This window comes from Coloeus monedula, assembly GCF_965178545.1.
Source record: "Coloeus monedula genome assembly, chromosome: 6".
Lineage (NCBI taxonomy): Eukaryota > Metazoa > Chordata > Aves > Passeriformes > Corvidae > Coloeus > Coloeus monedula.
In genome coordinates, this window is record NC_138786.1 from 40,251,360 (window position 1) to 40,265,892 (window position 14,533).

The following is a 14,533-nucleotide window of genomic DNA, read 5'->3' on the forward strand; positions in this document are numbered from 1 at the left end:
AGAACTGAGCTGGTAATGATTGTGATACCATCTCTACTTGACTGCAGTGGATGTTATCCTAACTCAGCACACAGAATGCAAACAGTCCAAGTAACAGAGTAGCATTTAGTCTTTAGGGTCCCTGCTACTTCTACAATGGACTACAGGAAAGGAGAAAATAAAAAATAATAATAAAAAGGAAGCATTAAGGAAATTAAAACCATCTCACCCTCCTTGCTCCCAGAGTTTTCTTCCCTGTTTCTCTACAAGTTGCATAAAACTTCCATAACATCCCAATAAAACTGTCTACTCTCCTTGCAGGTGTCTGTCTTGAGGCACCAGAGAGAACTAATCACTCCTGCAAATCTCAGCACACCAACTGAAGTCTTCAGCGAAAATATTCAAGTAGCATAGCATAAGGAGATTAAAGAAAAAAAAATAGTCAAATGTTGTATATGTAAGTGATAATAGATTACATGAGAAGATCATTAGTATTCAAACAGAAAGCCATTATTTGTTCCACTCACTGAAAGCCATTATTTTTTCCATTCACTGAGAAAAATATACATTAAAAAAGGGAAAAGCCATTACATTAAAAAAGGTAAGATTATACTACACAACAAGCATAAAAGTTGTTGCCCAAGTTACTTCAGCCCAGTTCCAGGTGTTCACTCTAGGTCTGCAAGACTTAAGCAAGTGACAAGTCCAATTAACAATGCTATGCATCAACTGATCAATATTCTTTCAATACTTTTAAAGAACATTTCTGAACTTAGAAAATCTGTGTGTACACAAATCTAACCAGAACACTGTAAAACTGCTTTATCTGCAAAACTTTTAGAATTTCATTCCATATGCTCCTTATCTTCACACCAACAATTGACAAGTGACATTTTCAGAAGATGTTTAAGGGCTATCTGTTCCAATTTTGTGACCACTCTTTGCTTCTTGGGAGTCTTAAGAAGATACTTTTCCATTTATTTTCCAGAGTTACAATCTATATCCCAGATCTTAATTCAGGAAGAAAAGCAAAATACTTTCTTCTTACAGTGGCATCACATAGGTACTACACATTCATTCGTTAGGTTTTGATTAGATCCATGCTGTGCAAATCAGTTACTGCCATGACTAATATACAGTCATCTAATAGCAAAAAGACAGAATGAAAGCTCCTTTTTCAGGAACAAGATGAGATCTCCTTTCACTCCCTTTGTGAAACAAGATTTTTATGCCACTGTTGACCCAACAGCCACTCCTACATGAAAGTTCCAAATACTGCAATTTCAGTTTTTCCCAGAAGAGGGCTACTCCAGTTCTAACCCAGCAGACCTCAACGAGATTACAGAAAAGCGCTGCATGTGCTGCCTAAACTTAACGAGGTCCACTCTGCATAAAATACATTACAGCTCTGCTGCCCACATCAGCCTTCCTAATCACAAATGACAGAAAATAATAAAAAATGCTGTCCCACAGAAATGTTCTCGAGATCTGGCCAGAGGTTATTTTGCAGGCAGAGTGCTAAGCATCCGAGTAGTGTTTTAGTGCAACACTTGCATCAGCCCACAAAGAAAATTATTCTGCTGGTGACAAGAATGCATCTTTTAATACAGTATTTCAGTTACAATTAAAAATGGCAGAAGTTCAGCAACTCAGTAACTTGCTTATTTAACTAAACACAATAAAAGCCAGTATATATAAACTTCAAAAGACTGACGAGACTCATGGTTTTCATCTGTAAATCAATACCTTCTCAATAGGTCAATATTGATAATTACGATCATGAAATATTGAGACTTTTCAAAATGTTGTTTACTATCACATATGAAGCCCTTACACTTTTCCACACTATGACATTAGGTGCATCTTGAGAGAAGCTATTACTTGTTCAAAACTGGAAAGTAGTAAAACACTTGCAGCTGTTATGTCCTATCATGCAGTCTTTGACTGATGCTACATTTTAAGGTCTACCAGAGTCTTTACCAAGTTTTGGGGGCAGCTCTAACTGGCCTGGTAAATTTGGTTTTGAAATCAATGAACTTTTAAAGAAATCTGTTTCCCATTCAGCTCTGCAACAAGACACAATACTTTCATTTGTAAACATACTGCTTTATATGCAAACATTTTCTGCTTTTGACAGTTGCCTGAAATAAAATCTACTGAACTCTAGTAACCTACTTTAAAAATAAAGCAGTACCTTTTCAACATAAATCTTTCAATACTTTCTGCACTGCTCCACAATCTAACATATAAGGAAAGATTTTAAGGAAAATTTAATCGTGTGTCCAAATATAACTTTACTTTAAACATTAGGTCATCTAAACATCTGTCTCCAATATATCCCTAGGGATTTAAATCAAAAGTCTGCTAAACATGTACAATCATTTTGAAAATAAATAACAGAACAAATTTAGTCTTGATTATGATTATCATGCTTTTTAAAAGGAAACATTTATTCTAATAAGAAAAGTCTGAACTAATTTAAATTTTATGGACATTAACTTAGAAGAGTTTCATACTCTAAATAAGACATTTCTTTCCATTTAGTCTACTCTCTAATAACATTTATTGGTTTCTATCTGCAGAAAGCCTCCATGATTTCTTCCTCCCTTTTATAAATGCCTAATCAATAAGCTTTATTTCTCCTCATATTAAAAAGTGAAATTTTGCAGAAAGGAGAAAAGTTTGCTAAAAAACAACAGAAAAAAATGTTTTGTTTCCTTTATGTCATCTGGGACAGCCATCATCATATCTCACAATAAGGAAGAATATGCCAGTCAAAGGATGTAGCATCTTGATACTTATTTTCTTCACTGCTTAGAAAAAACACAATAAAGACTATTTCGAGCAAGGACTGCCTCATTACCCAGTCAGCATTACAGTTTTGCCTTGTAAAATTTTTACCAAGATGTATAATAAATAAGTGGCAGCCATGCTCCCCCTGCTTAATGCAACAGCCCCAACCCCCTCCAGAACCCTAAGCCCATTTAGGAGAAGAGAATGAAGCACTTGTCCGCAAACACAGAACTTTTAAGAAAGTCCCGTTGCCTTGGCTCTGTAATAACCAGAGACTTGGAGATGAATAAAGAGCAGAACTATGAAGACTCTCAAGGCTCTCACATTCTTCCAGGAGTCTTTTACTTTCAGAATATTGCCGACTCCTCTACATAACTCCTCTTTTGGGTGATGAACTGATCCCAGGATGAACAAGTATAGCAACCCAGAGACAACAGAGGCTACCAAGAATAAGATAACAGAAGCACTTAAAATGGGCACTGGACACAATGTTTTGAATGTGCAGCATGAACAAAGCAGGCACTCTTGCACTATTACGCAATTCTGACAAAATTAAGGGGTATACACAAGATTGTGCTGCCGCTGATCAGCATCCATAGTACGGCAACGTTTTGGAAAATATATTCTTCTAAAAACCTATAAGAACCCTGACACTTTGTTTTCTACTTCTTGCGATGTGGTTATGTTATGCACAGGTGTACACCACCACATGCAAGGCAGCATTGCAAACCTGCCTGTAGAGAACCAACCATGTAACCAACCTAAAAACCCCCAGTGTATGATCACGAAACTCAAGCATTCATAACCTCATGGCTCAGATCCAAATATTCATCTAAAGATGAGGAGCACCATATTTACTGTTTGGTTCTTAAAACATCTACAGTTCATAATTTCAAGCTTTAATGCCAAAACACAGAGGATAAGATTTAAACAAACAAGGTTTTAAAAAAACTTTCAAATTCAGAAATTAATCACATAGCTCCACAAGCTGGAAGAGACATCAAATATCATAGAATCCATAATGAAGAGTTAACTTTTGTTTCTGTGTCTGAATACAGCAGTTAGAACCTTTTTTTTTTTTCACCATGCCCTTCATTTTTTACTAAGTTCAGTATCTTATCTGGAGCCAGCCGAGAAAACAAAGTTGAGTGATATTTACTACACATTCAAAATATACACTAATTTTGAAAATCAACCCTCTAACTAAATATTAAGAAATGAGTGTTAGTAATGGAAAAATATGTAAAACTTAACCCTACTGGAAAACCACTCAGAATTGGCTCTCAGAGGAAGTTAAATAAGTAGTGCAAAGAATTTTCTAAAACTGAAAGGGCTACTAAGGCTCTCCTTTGCTTTTGGAAGTGTTGCCGTCTGGGGGCACCAGCCTGAGATCTGCATACTTCTGTATAAATAAAAACAGTAAAAAGCCCAGGAAACTAGGATAACACACTGAACTGGGAAATGATTCATTGACTAAAGACTAAAAGATGACCCATAAACTGTGTTTCCTGACAAAAATTGATGGATTAAGAATGATCCAAAGGGAAAACAAAAGCAGCTGTTAACAGTGGACTTCAATGACTGAAAAGCAGATCTAAAGGCCAATTATTCCTGTGTTTCGTTTCACACTCTATGGGTGGGACTTCTCAACAACATTCAGATTCTCTCAGTTATTTTCTCATCAGAAAACCACCACTGTAGACAACTGAAGCATTAATTACCTGTTTCAGATGTTGGTGCAATTATATCTAATTGTAGTGATTCCCCAGGACAAGACACGCTGCAGAAAAAATGTCAGGTACTTATCCTGTAACTACTCTACTTTCAACACACCCAAAACACATGACCTGTCCTACAGATTTTCAGTAAACAAAATACTATCTTAAGATGGCTGATATTTAACACTTTCTAGCACAAATAATAATTAGGCATCAGAGAGTGAGTTTCATATTATAAAAACCAATATTAATTTATTTTACCCAACAACAGGACCAGTGATGGTTTCCACAGGCAGCAAATATCAATTCATCTCCCCTAAGAGGAAAAAATTTAATTGTATTTTTTCAAGTCCAATTGAAGAAGCACAGATTTAAGGTCTTTATAATCAAGACTGAGATACTTGAAAATACTTAGTCATCCCTATTATTCATTGTTGAAATACTGATTTTCAAAACTTCCAAGTTCTAGGAGTCACATCACTATCTGAAAAGGGTTTGTCTTTAGCCGTTTTAGCTCTTTTCATTCATATCAACCCTAATCATAATACTTAAACCAGTCTGAAAACATTAATATAATCATTTTTCAGAGAGAATTTCAATCTCATAACAGACGAGTTCCTCCAGTCTCAGCAGTATGATTTTGAGTGTCTCCCACCCTGCTAGCTTGAAATGGAAAAGCAGCAAGCATAAAGAAAGAATGTTTACATGTATAAGGACACCCAAAGTAATGTTACAGAAACTAAGCTACAGTTATAGGAAAATTGGCAATATCATCACTTAACAGGCAAAATCGCCAGATTTTATGCACAGAAATAACCAGAATCAGTTTTCATTTTCTTTTCTAGAACACTGCCGCAGAAAACACATCTATTGCTATCAAAAGACATGCTTTGTTGCTATATGTTAGAATTTTATTCTTATTCCATAATAAACTTTTGTGTTACAGCAATTTCATATGGATTTGAATATGTACATCAGTCACTAAGCACAACTGATGAAACAATACACAGTAATGAAAAATTGTTCTTTATGCCAATATAATCTTGGCTCACAGAACAGCTTCAGAGCTGCCTCTGCAGACAAAGCATTTTTTGCCTATGAATTTTACAACAGGCATGTTCCAGTAATAATTATTTTGACTACCTACATGTATAACATATACTATTCTACAATATTATTTAACTTTAAAATCTGACAACAAAATTTTATAGCTTATTTTGTAGAAGTGTATATCTTTAAGCTTCTATGCTTTGCTGTAGGTTTCATGCCTGCAAATACTTGAAGAAAGTTAACAGAGGCTTACAGCAGTGTGTATGTAACACAGGAGTCTTTACTTTGGTTATAGATTGGCATTGAGAACTTGATGACATTTATGCAATATTGCATAAAATCTATGCTAAAATTAAAATAATCAAGACTCAAATTCCTCACTGTGGAAATCAGCTGCTATTTGCATATTGATTATACTGGGACATGAATTTATCCCAAGTTTTTTTATTTATATATGGTATCTTAGCTTTACAACCCTCTATTGACCTTTACCAGTGAAATGTCACCATTTACAATTTTTGTGGTTAATTCAATAAAAGTCAAATTCAGTGCCATTGGTTGTGCAGTACACATGTGAAATCAGCATTTATTGATCATTATTTATTTGACATCTTAAAGCTTTTACTTAGCATATTATCATTCAAAATTTCATATGCTAATATTACCTGCAACAGCACCAACATACATTTTTATTGCTCTGCCACACAGGAAAAAGCATATTTAACATCTTATTGTAGTATTGCACTGCCATCTTGTGGGCAGTAGAACGAATGAGTGCGAATAACTTCATTACTCCCAGATGAGAAATTGGTCGTTTTGACCGGTTTGGAGTTGTATGGAGGGTGAGAGATAAGAGGTGAAGTTTTTTGAGAAAAAACTTGTTACTCTAAAAACAACAGAAAATTTCTAACCCTTCTTAAAACCCTCAAGCTTACTATATATACAAAATCTGAAGGATAAGTGCCTTATTACACCCATAGAGGATTCTGTGCACAAAATGTTTTGTCCCCAATGACTAACACACCAGACTAAATAAAGCTCAACCAACTACTCATTTTTCCCAGTGTATCCTATTTGGAACAAAGACACACTGGGAATTATGAGGTTGCTGCAGGATTTCCAAACCCAGCGAGTATCAGAGCAAGTCTGAAATTTAACCCCCAGGTTCAACAAGCAGTTTGGTATGACCTATATCTGAGTCCACAGACCAGAAAATTCTTCTTTTCAGGGTCCCAGTTTCTACAGAAAGTACTAAGCACACTGCAGGTGTCATGACATGTTATAAATTATGAAAATTCTTAGATTGTTTCTGTCACTGTTACATAAACATGTAAAATTTACTTCATATCTTAACCCCCATATAAAAGCTACTGCAATCAAAAAAAAAAAAAAGAAAATCCCCAAACAAAGCTTGAAACACATTTAAGAGCTCCAAATGGGTGTTCATGACTTGCTAGTACACTGCAATGACTTGATCAAACAAGATCAGTTCACCCTAAACACTCTCTGGATACAGACAGAGCACTGAGGTCAATGGCTCTATGTCTTAAGCGGAGGCCAGTGATGTGGGGCATCCCTCAGGGCTCTGTCTTGGGACCAGTGCTCTTCAATGTCTTCATCAGTGACACGGACAATGAGAAATCAGCACATATGCAGATGACATGAAGCTTAGTGGTCCAGTTGACACAACAGAAGGATGTGATCCCATCCAGGGGATCCACGACAAATTTGACAAGGGGGCCTACAAATACTTCATGAAGTTCAAGAAATCCAAGTGCAGGGTGCTGCACTTTAGTCAGGTAAGGAAAGACACAGTAGATGCTGGGACAGGAAGGCATTGAGAGCAGCCTTGCAGAGAAAGACTTGGTGATTCTTGTGGACAAAAAGCTGGACATGAGCCAGCAATGTGCACCCACAATCCAGGGGGCCAATCATACCCTGGGCTGCATCAAGAGCAGTGGGGGCAGGCCGAGTGAGCTGATTCTGCACTCTGCTCTTGTGAGACCTCACCTGCATTGCTGCATCCAGATCTGGAGTCTTCAGCACAAGAAAGACATGGACAGCAGGCCCAGAGGAGGCCACAAAGATGATAGTGAGTGAAGTATCTCTCCTACAAAGACAGGTTGAGAGAGTTGGAATTGTTCAGCATGGAGAAGAGAAGGCTCCAGGAAGACCTTATTGTGGCCTGACAGTTCCATAAAAAAGGACTTATAAAAAGGAGGGAGAGGAACTTTTTATATGGACAGATAGTGACAAGGTGCAACAGCTTTAAACTGAAAGAGGGAAGGTTTTGATTAAATGTTATGAAGAAATTCTTTACTCAGAGGTCACTGAAGTGCTAGAGCAGGTTGCCTAGAGAGGTTTTGGATGTCCCAGCCCTGGAGTGTTCAAGGCCAGGCTGGATGGGGCCCTGAGCAACCTGATCTAGAGAGTGGCATCCCTCTCCACAGCAGGAGGATTGGACCTAAATGATCTATAAGGTCCCTTTCAATCCAAACCACTCATGATTCCATGATTCTACATAGCAATTTTCATTTGCTCCTTTTAAACGAAAACTATATTGCAAGGGTATTGCTTCTTCAAATTACTCAACTGTCTGAAAATTTAGAGGAATTTCGCTAGCTGCCAGCATTGCATATTCAGCAAAGTGTATGAAAGCTCATGAGGATTTCATTAGTTTCCACTAAAATTAAACAAGGTTTTCTGTGGCAACCCAATAACATTTAATTAAGTTAGAAGTATGCAAAGCAAACAATCTGTCTTTCAGATTCAGGGGTGTATTTTTAAAATTATCAGCTGGTAGAAAAGGAGAGGCTCAGGGACTGAAAAATGTTACAGAACTAAAGTTTGAAACACTATAATAGGTGGGAAAATACTCTGAAAATTTTCCACTGGTCATGGTTCACAAGGTAACTTCAGCTGGTTCATTCTATGGCATTCTGCATACCCTCAGCTGCTGCTCACTGCACTGGTCTGCAGCATGGAACTATATTCTACTGGGTTAAAAAATATCACATTGCATGGTTTTGAAGTGCTTGGGAGACCAAAGTCAACAATTCGACCATACTCACTTCAAAACCAGCATCAGTTTCTCTGAGCTTCCCTGGTGGCTCTTCCTTATTTCCAGAGACCCACTGAAGTCAAACTGTCCTGAATATTGTACTCCCTCTTTGAACTGTATAATGATGAAAGCAATAGGGGCTACACAGACCTTGCGAAGGTACTTCCCATTTTCTTTCCAGCATGTTTCATAAAACAGTGTGCGTGCATGCATGGTCATCTGAGCAGAAACAGATAGAAATCTTTCAGAGTCTTAACTTCCCAACTGTTCCTACGTCCTCCCAATTGCTACAAGCATACTGGAGGAGGTTCACGATATCTGATATCTCAGCTTACACACACTTAACCTTATTTTGGTCTTCTCTTACCCAAAGTTCTCCTCACCATATTGCGAACCAAGCAACTCCCCTCCAAACCTCCAAGTCCAACACTAGGTTGGCATGCTATTAATTTCTCAGACTAGCAGAGAAAATTGACTTCATTGGCTGCTGCTAGTGCATTCCCTTGCGGTATTTTAACCTGTAGAATGTTTCCTTGAAATATTATGACTGCTTCCCATCCTTAGCTTTTCAATGTAAAGACTTTGCTAACATCTGAAACACCACATCAAGGCAGTGAAAGACACTGAGCATGTACTGTGGACTCAGATATTTCAGCCTTAATAGGAAAGGAGAAAGGAAGGTTTAATCACTTTAAAATATTATGGTTTGAAGTCAAAATAGTTACAAGGTGTAGCTAAGTACTTAGCTAGTTGAAATTACCTCTGAGCATTAACTGATTATTTTAGTAACACATGAATGCCAATTGCATGGCTTAAAAGTAAGAAAAAAGCACCCAAGAAAACACAGAATCCTCCTCCTAACTTTAACTCTCAGAAAACTGCCATAAAAATAAAAACAGGGGAGGGGGAGGGGAATAATTAGACCATTTTCCTGCTGTTTCAAGCGCTTCCTAGTACATCTATCACACTCCCTCTCCCATTCATATGGACCAAATAACCTAAGGTGTTTCACAGAGTATGCTGGCTAGCATACCTTGTAATGATTTTTGTCTGCCTAATGCCTCTAGCAACAGGAAGACCAAACACTGGCTTTAATACTGTATTTGCATTTGGCAGTCTTACTTGGACAAGTGGCTTTCCTGCTTATAAATCTGGTTCAAAGAAGTTGCTGCTATCCAGGTTAATCAACTTTGTATACTCCTGAAATAAAACACCTCTCAAGAGAAAAGGTTTGGACTTTCAAAGGAGCTTAAGAGAATTAGACTCCCAAATCCTATTAGGTTTCAATGCAGCTAGAAACCTAACTCTTTAAAATAATTTTTAAAAAAAAATATAAAAAAATTGAAGCCAAGAAGTACAGAGAGGCAGAAACCCTGCTGTTTCATGAAAAAATGAATAATAAGGGGGAAAAATGATCAGCCTCAATTATCCCTATGAAGTAATTATTTTATTTAAAAATCATTTTGTTCTGACTTTTCCATATTCATTTTACAGTAATTAATTTTGAAGTTCATGTTCATTTATTAAATGGAATAAGGCAAAGTGACACAGAATTTTCAGCAAAAAAACTACTTAAAGATCAGTTAAATATTACAGATCTGAGAAACATGTCATCTTATTTATCACTACATATATTAAATATATTCTTCAAAATTTTAACTTCAAAATTTGAAGTGTTTATAGGTTATTTGTTCATGTATGGAAGAAAGAGAGGTGATCATACAACTAAATATAAACTAAATTTTATTTATGTTGCCTCTGGTTTTAGCTAATTGTTTCCATCTGCTGTCTTTTGTTATTAAAAAACAAGAACACACCTATATCAAGTAGAAGCATCCTAAAACCTTCAGGGTAACTACATCCTGCCTTCACTGGGCCAAGGGTATCTGTGCAATTGTTTATGAAATTTGCACTTCATCACTCAAACTGATTCAACACTCTGTTACAAGGATGTCTTGACAAATTAATCTGGGTATCCCATAACGTACTTTGCAGTATTCAGTTCCTCTCCATGAGGAAAGAAATATCCATTGACTTTGTCTGCAACACTGTTTTAGTTTCTTCCTTTTCCATACAGGCAGGGGAAACAAGGATTTTTTTGATGTTTGTGTTTTAGAGAAACAATTCTTCTTGTGACTTGAACCCTGCATTGACTGAACTTCTCAAATAACCTTTTGAAGAATTGCTATAAATCTAAGGAAATCAGAGGCTCCCAAGTCGTTATTTTCACACTGATCCTTACAGTTTAGAGTTTCTTTTCTGTTTAATTTTTTTGCTATGAATTCCACACATGCCTTAGCTTACTAATTAACCACTAGAGAAAGGAGTATGCCTGCAGTTCCCTTACTAGAAGGGCCTGAACTCACTAACGAAGTGTCCCAATTACATTTCAATCAAAGTCCTTTTCCTCACTATTGTCATACACCCAGGCAAGCAAACAAAACCAAGTATTTTGAATTATGCCATTAACCTTCATTGAGGAATCTGAAAGATGGGAACAAACAATGCCAGCAGAAGTAACATAAGCCAAGACTGAGTAAGACTTTGTTCATATTTAAAATTTTGTTCACTCTGAGGAAGCAGTGCTTTCCATTTCACATGAAATCAGATTACAAGCCACATGAAAGCAGATGCACCCCTTGCCACAGACAAAGTATGCATGAGATCTGTCATGCTTGACTTTTACAGTTCAATTACAGCAGAGAGCTGTTCAAGTTTAACTTAGCAATGCCTTTGACAGCCAACAGTGTGTTTATATATTTTCTCTTAAAACACTGAATACTTTCCATTCTCCTTCTTCCAGCATGCCAGTATCTTCCATTTTATCAGTCCTGTAGACTAGGGGTCATGCTTGATTTCTTTCTTTCTCTTCCCCTGTCTTTATTAAGTCCATGAACAAGTCCTGTCATCTTCCATAAAGTGTCAAAAAAATCCCTTTCTTCCTGTTCTGCCAGCTAAGGCTTATCTCTAATAATTTTCCACTTGACCTAGCAGAATTACTTCTTATCAGATCCTTTTGCATCAGACATGCAGATACCAAATAACCTCTCATTTTACTTATTCAGACAATATTTCTGACCCTTCAATTACACCTATGTGCCATTCATTCCCAACCACCTCAGTACTTTCCTAAAATTGCTTTGACAGAGTCCAATTCACAGTATCTTTCTTAGAAACAGATTAACTAAAAATAATTTATGTTTGTTTGGGGATTTGGGTTTTTTGGGGGTGGTTTTTTTTGGTTGGTTGGTTTTGTTTCCTTCTAAATAGCAGGTAGTGGTACAGACAGCAAAGTCACTCTAGGATGTCTGTGGCGCTCACTTGAGGCAAGGAAACCAAATTCCTCACTAGAATGAAATCCTAAGCACAGTATCAAAAACTCATGTTGTCAATCCTTTCCTCTCTGCTTCCACCTTCCCCATGTTGGATCTACACTTGCCTGAGAAATCTAACTTTTAGACTGAAGACCACAAAGATCCAGCCTTTGCCTTCTACTTTCTCTATAAATTAGCAGGAAAAAAACCCCACTGAATTTTAAGCATCAGTCAAGCAAGTTCTCAACTTTCAGCCATTTCCTTCTAATGCACCTTAGAGCTCCCATTTGAACCACACATCTAACAATCCCCTGGTACAACTTTAGTGTTGTTCAGACTAACAGAACAGTAATTACTGGTTTATTTCAAAACCAATGAATAGAAATTTCTACACAAATTTAAGGCTAGTGATGGAGCTAAGGAACTTGCCTGCCTGACAGGAGGTTAAGCAAAAGGTTGCAAGCATCTTTAACATTATGCCTCTGGACTAGATACAACAAGCCTCTCACATTATACTTTAAAAAAAAAAGTGTTGTGTGCAGATAGTTGTCTCCTTGAAAATTCTCTCACCCTAATACTTATGCCTACCAGATTACCAAATATTTTTCATGCTGTCTTTTCTCTACACTACCATCAAACACACTATTTTTCCAATTCTAGTCTTTCTGTAAAACTTTTCATTCATCTAAATCACAATTTTCTTTCTGGTGTGTTAGACAGTCTGTTCTACAAACAAAGAGAGCCTGTAGCAAAAACAGACTCCTGCCAGAGGATGGTAAGATAGTGCATTAGATCAATCTGAATCACTAAGGCATAGGCCAACTGCTAAGGGCAGATAACTCTGTCATCTTGCAAAACATCTGGTGGCAAAACACCTCAGTATCCCTCCAGGTATGAAGGGCTTCCAACAGTTTAGGACAGATTAAAACTTTCCATTCTCTCCTATAGGAAGACGGGGGTGGTACCAAGCAGAATCTAAAAAAGCTTTAGAATTTCCAAGGCTGCAGAAAAGCTTCATAAACACCATACAATACACTGGAAGGGCTGGGACAGCAGTCATACAATACACTGGGACAGCAGACTTCTCTTCTGCTATGACATCTCTCTCTGTCAAAGGAGAAGGCTGAAAACAAAGAGCATACAGAGTCACTAGCATGAAAAGACAATGTGTTGGTGGCAGGAATGCATAGAAGTGGATTTAAAGGTACCAGGGGAATTAGAGGGAATGGAAGACCAGCTCACATGTAGCGTCACAGCCACACAGGTCTCAACCAGAGGAGAATTTTCCTTGTGCATATTTACACTGAAGCATTACAGAAGACACAGCAACACTACCATATAGCTTTTCTCTTTCATGTAAAACATAGTATGACAAACAACATTTAGACCTCAGAAGAGACACTAAAGAACACTTACAAACACACTACATAGTTGAAATATTAACAGGATTTACGTATATACACTGAAAGAGCAGGATATTGTACTAAAATCCCCTACACTGCAGGCTGACTTAAATATTTCACTGGGATTTAGGTAAGAAACCTGAAGAAATTGACCAGCAATGCTTTCACTGCTAAACAGACGTGTACGGTTTTGACATTTGTAGTTTGCAGTACAAACAGAGTACCAATGAATTAGTAACGTCGCCATTCCTAAATGTATTTAAAAAGCCCCACAGAAACGCATTTCCACTGCAGCCCTGCATTGGTTTCTCTATAACCCAGCGACGAAGAGCGCCACGGGGAAGCCGTCTGAGCAGCGCAACTCCGTTTTCTGTCCCGCATCCAGGCGCCAGAGGCGGATCTCCGCCGTGGACTCCCCCGGGCGCGGCTCAAGCCCTTCGGGCCGGCTGTGCCGCAGAGCCGCGCGCGGGGACACCGGCGGCTGCTGCCGTTGAAGGGGCCCGCCCGCCACTCTTATCGCCCGAGGGGCTGCAGGGCGTGTGTGGCGCAGATACACCGCGGAGCCACGGAGCGCCCCTTCACCCCCCTGCCCCACCGGCGGGCCAAGCACCGTTACAGAAGTTGTCCCCGGGACCCCCGGGCTTGGGTCGCCTCCGGGGCCCGCCCGCGCCGCCCGGCGGGGGAGGAGCCGCCGCTGAGCCGGTTCGTTCCCCGCCGCCTGAGCAGCGCGCAGAGGGGGAGGCGGCCCGGCCGCTTGCGTCTCAAGTTGGCGGAGCGCCGGCAGGGGACCGGCAGACCCTTCCCGCCCAGGAGGAACGCGCCTACTCACCCGCCGAGCCTCCGGCGACGACTTGGTGAGAGGCCTCCTGCAGAAAGCCCCGGGGCTGGCGAGCCATCCGTGCCCGAGCCGCGGCGGCGACGAGAGGCAGCTGGCGCCTGGAGAGCGGATGCCGAGCCGGGGCCGAGTCCGCGCTGGGCGGGTGGGGAAGAGCCGGGGGGGCCCGCGGAGCCGCGGTTATCTGCCGGCGGCAGGGGGGGCCGCGAACGCCGGGGGCGGGGGCGCCGGGCTGCGCGGCCCCGCGGCCGCCTTTGGCAGCCGGCCTCGGGCAGAGGGCGGCCCCGGGCAGGGCACGGGCTCGCAGCTACGGGCGATCGCTTCCAGCCGGGAAAGCGGCGGCCTCTGTCTCTTAGGGCAGAGCCGGGACGGCCGGCGCT

General features: G+C 39.6%; 1 protein-coding gene across 1 annotated transcript in view; it reads right to left on the bottom strand.

The window, feature by feature from the left end:
• Window positions 1-14,269, bottom strand: part of SLC25A21 (solute carrier family 25 member 21) — a gene marked incomplete at its 3' end in the record, with an annotated part of 235,648 nt that extends 221,379 nt beyond the window's left edge. The window contains exon 1 of the mRNA XM_082283648.1: window positions 14,148-14,269. Coding sequence (XP_082139774.1) covers window positions 14,148-14,214 — 67 coding nt within the window. The 5' untranslated portion in view covers window positions 14,215-14,269. The remainder of the gene's footprint in view (window positions 1-14,147) is intronic.
• Between the last annotated feature and the right edge of the window lie 264 nt (window positions 14,270-14,533).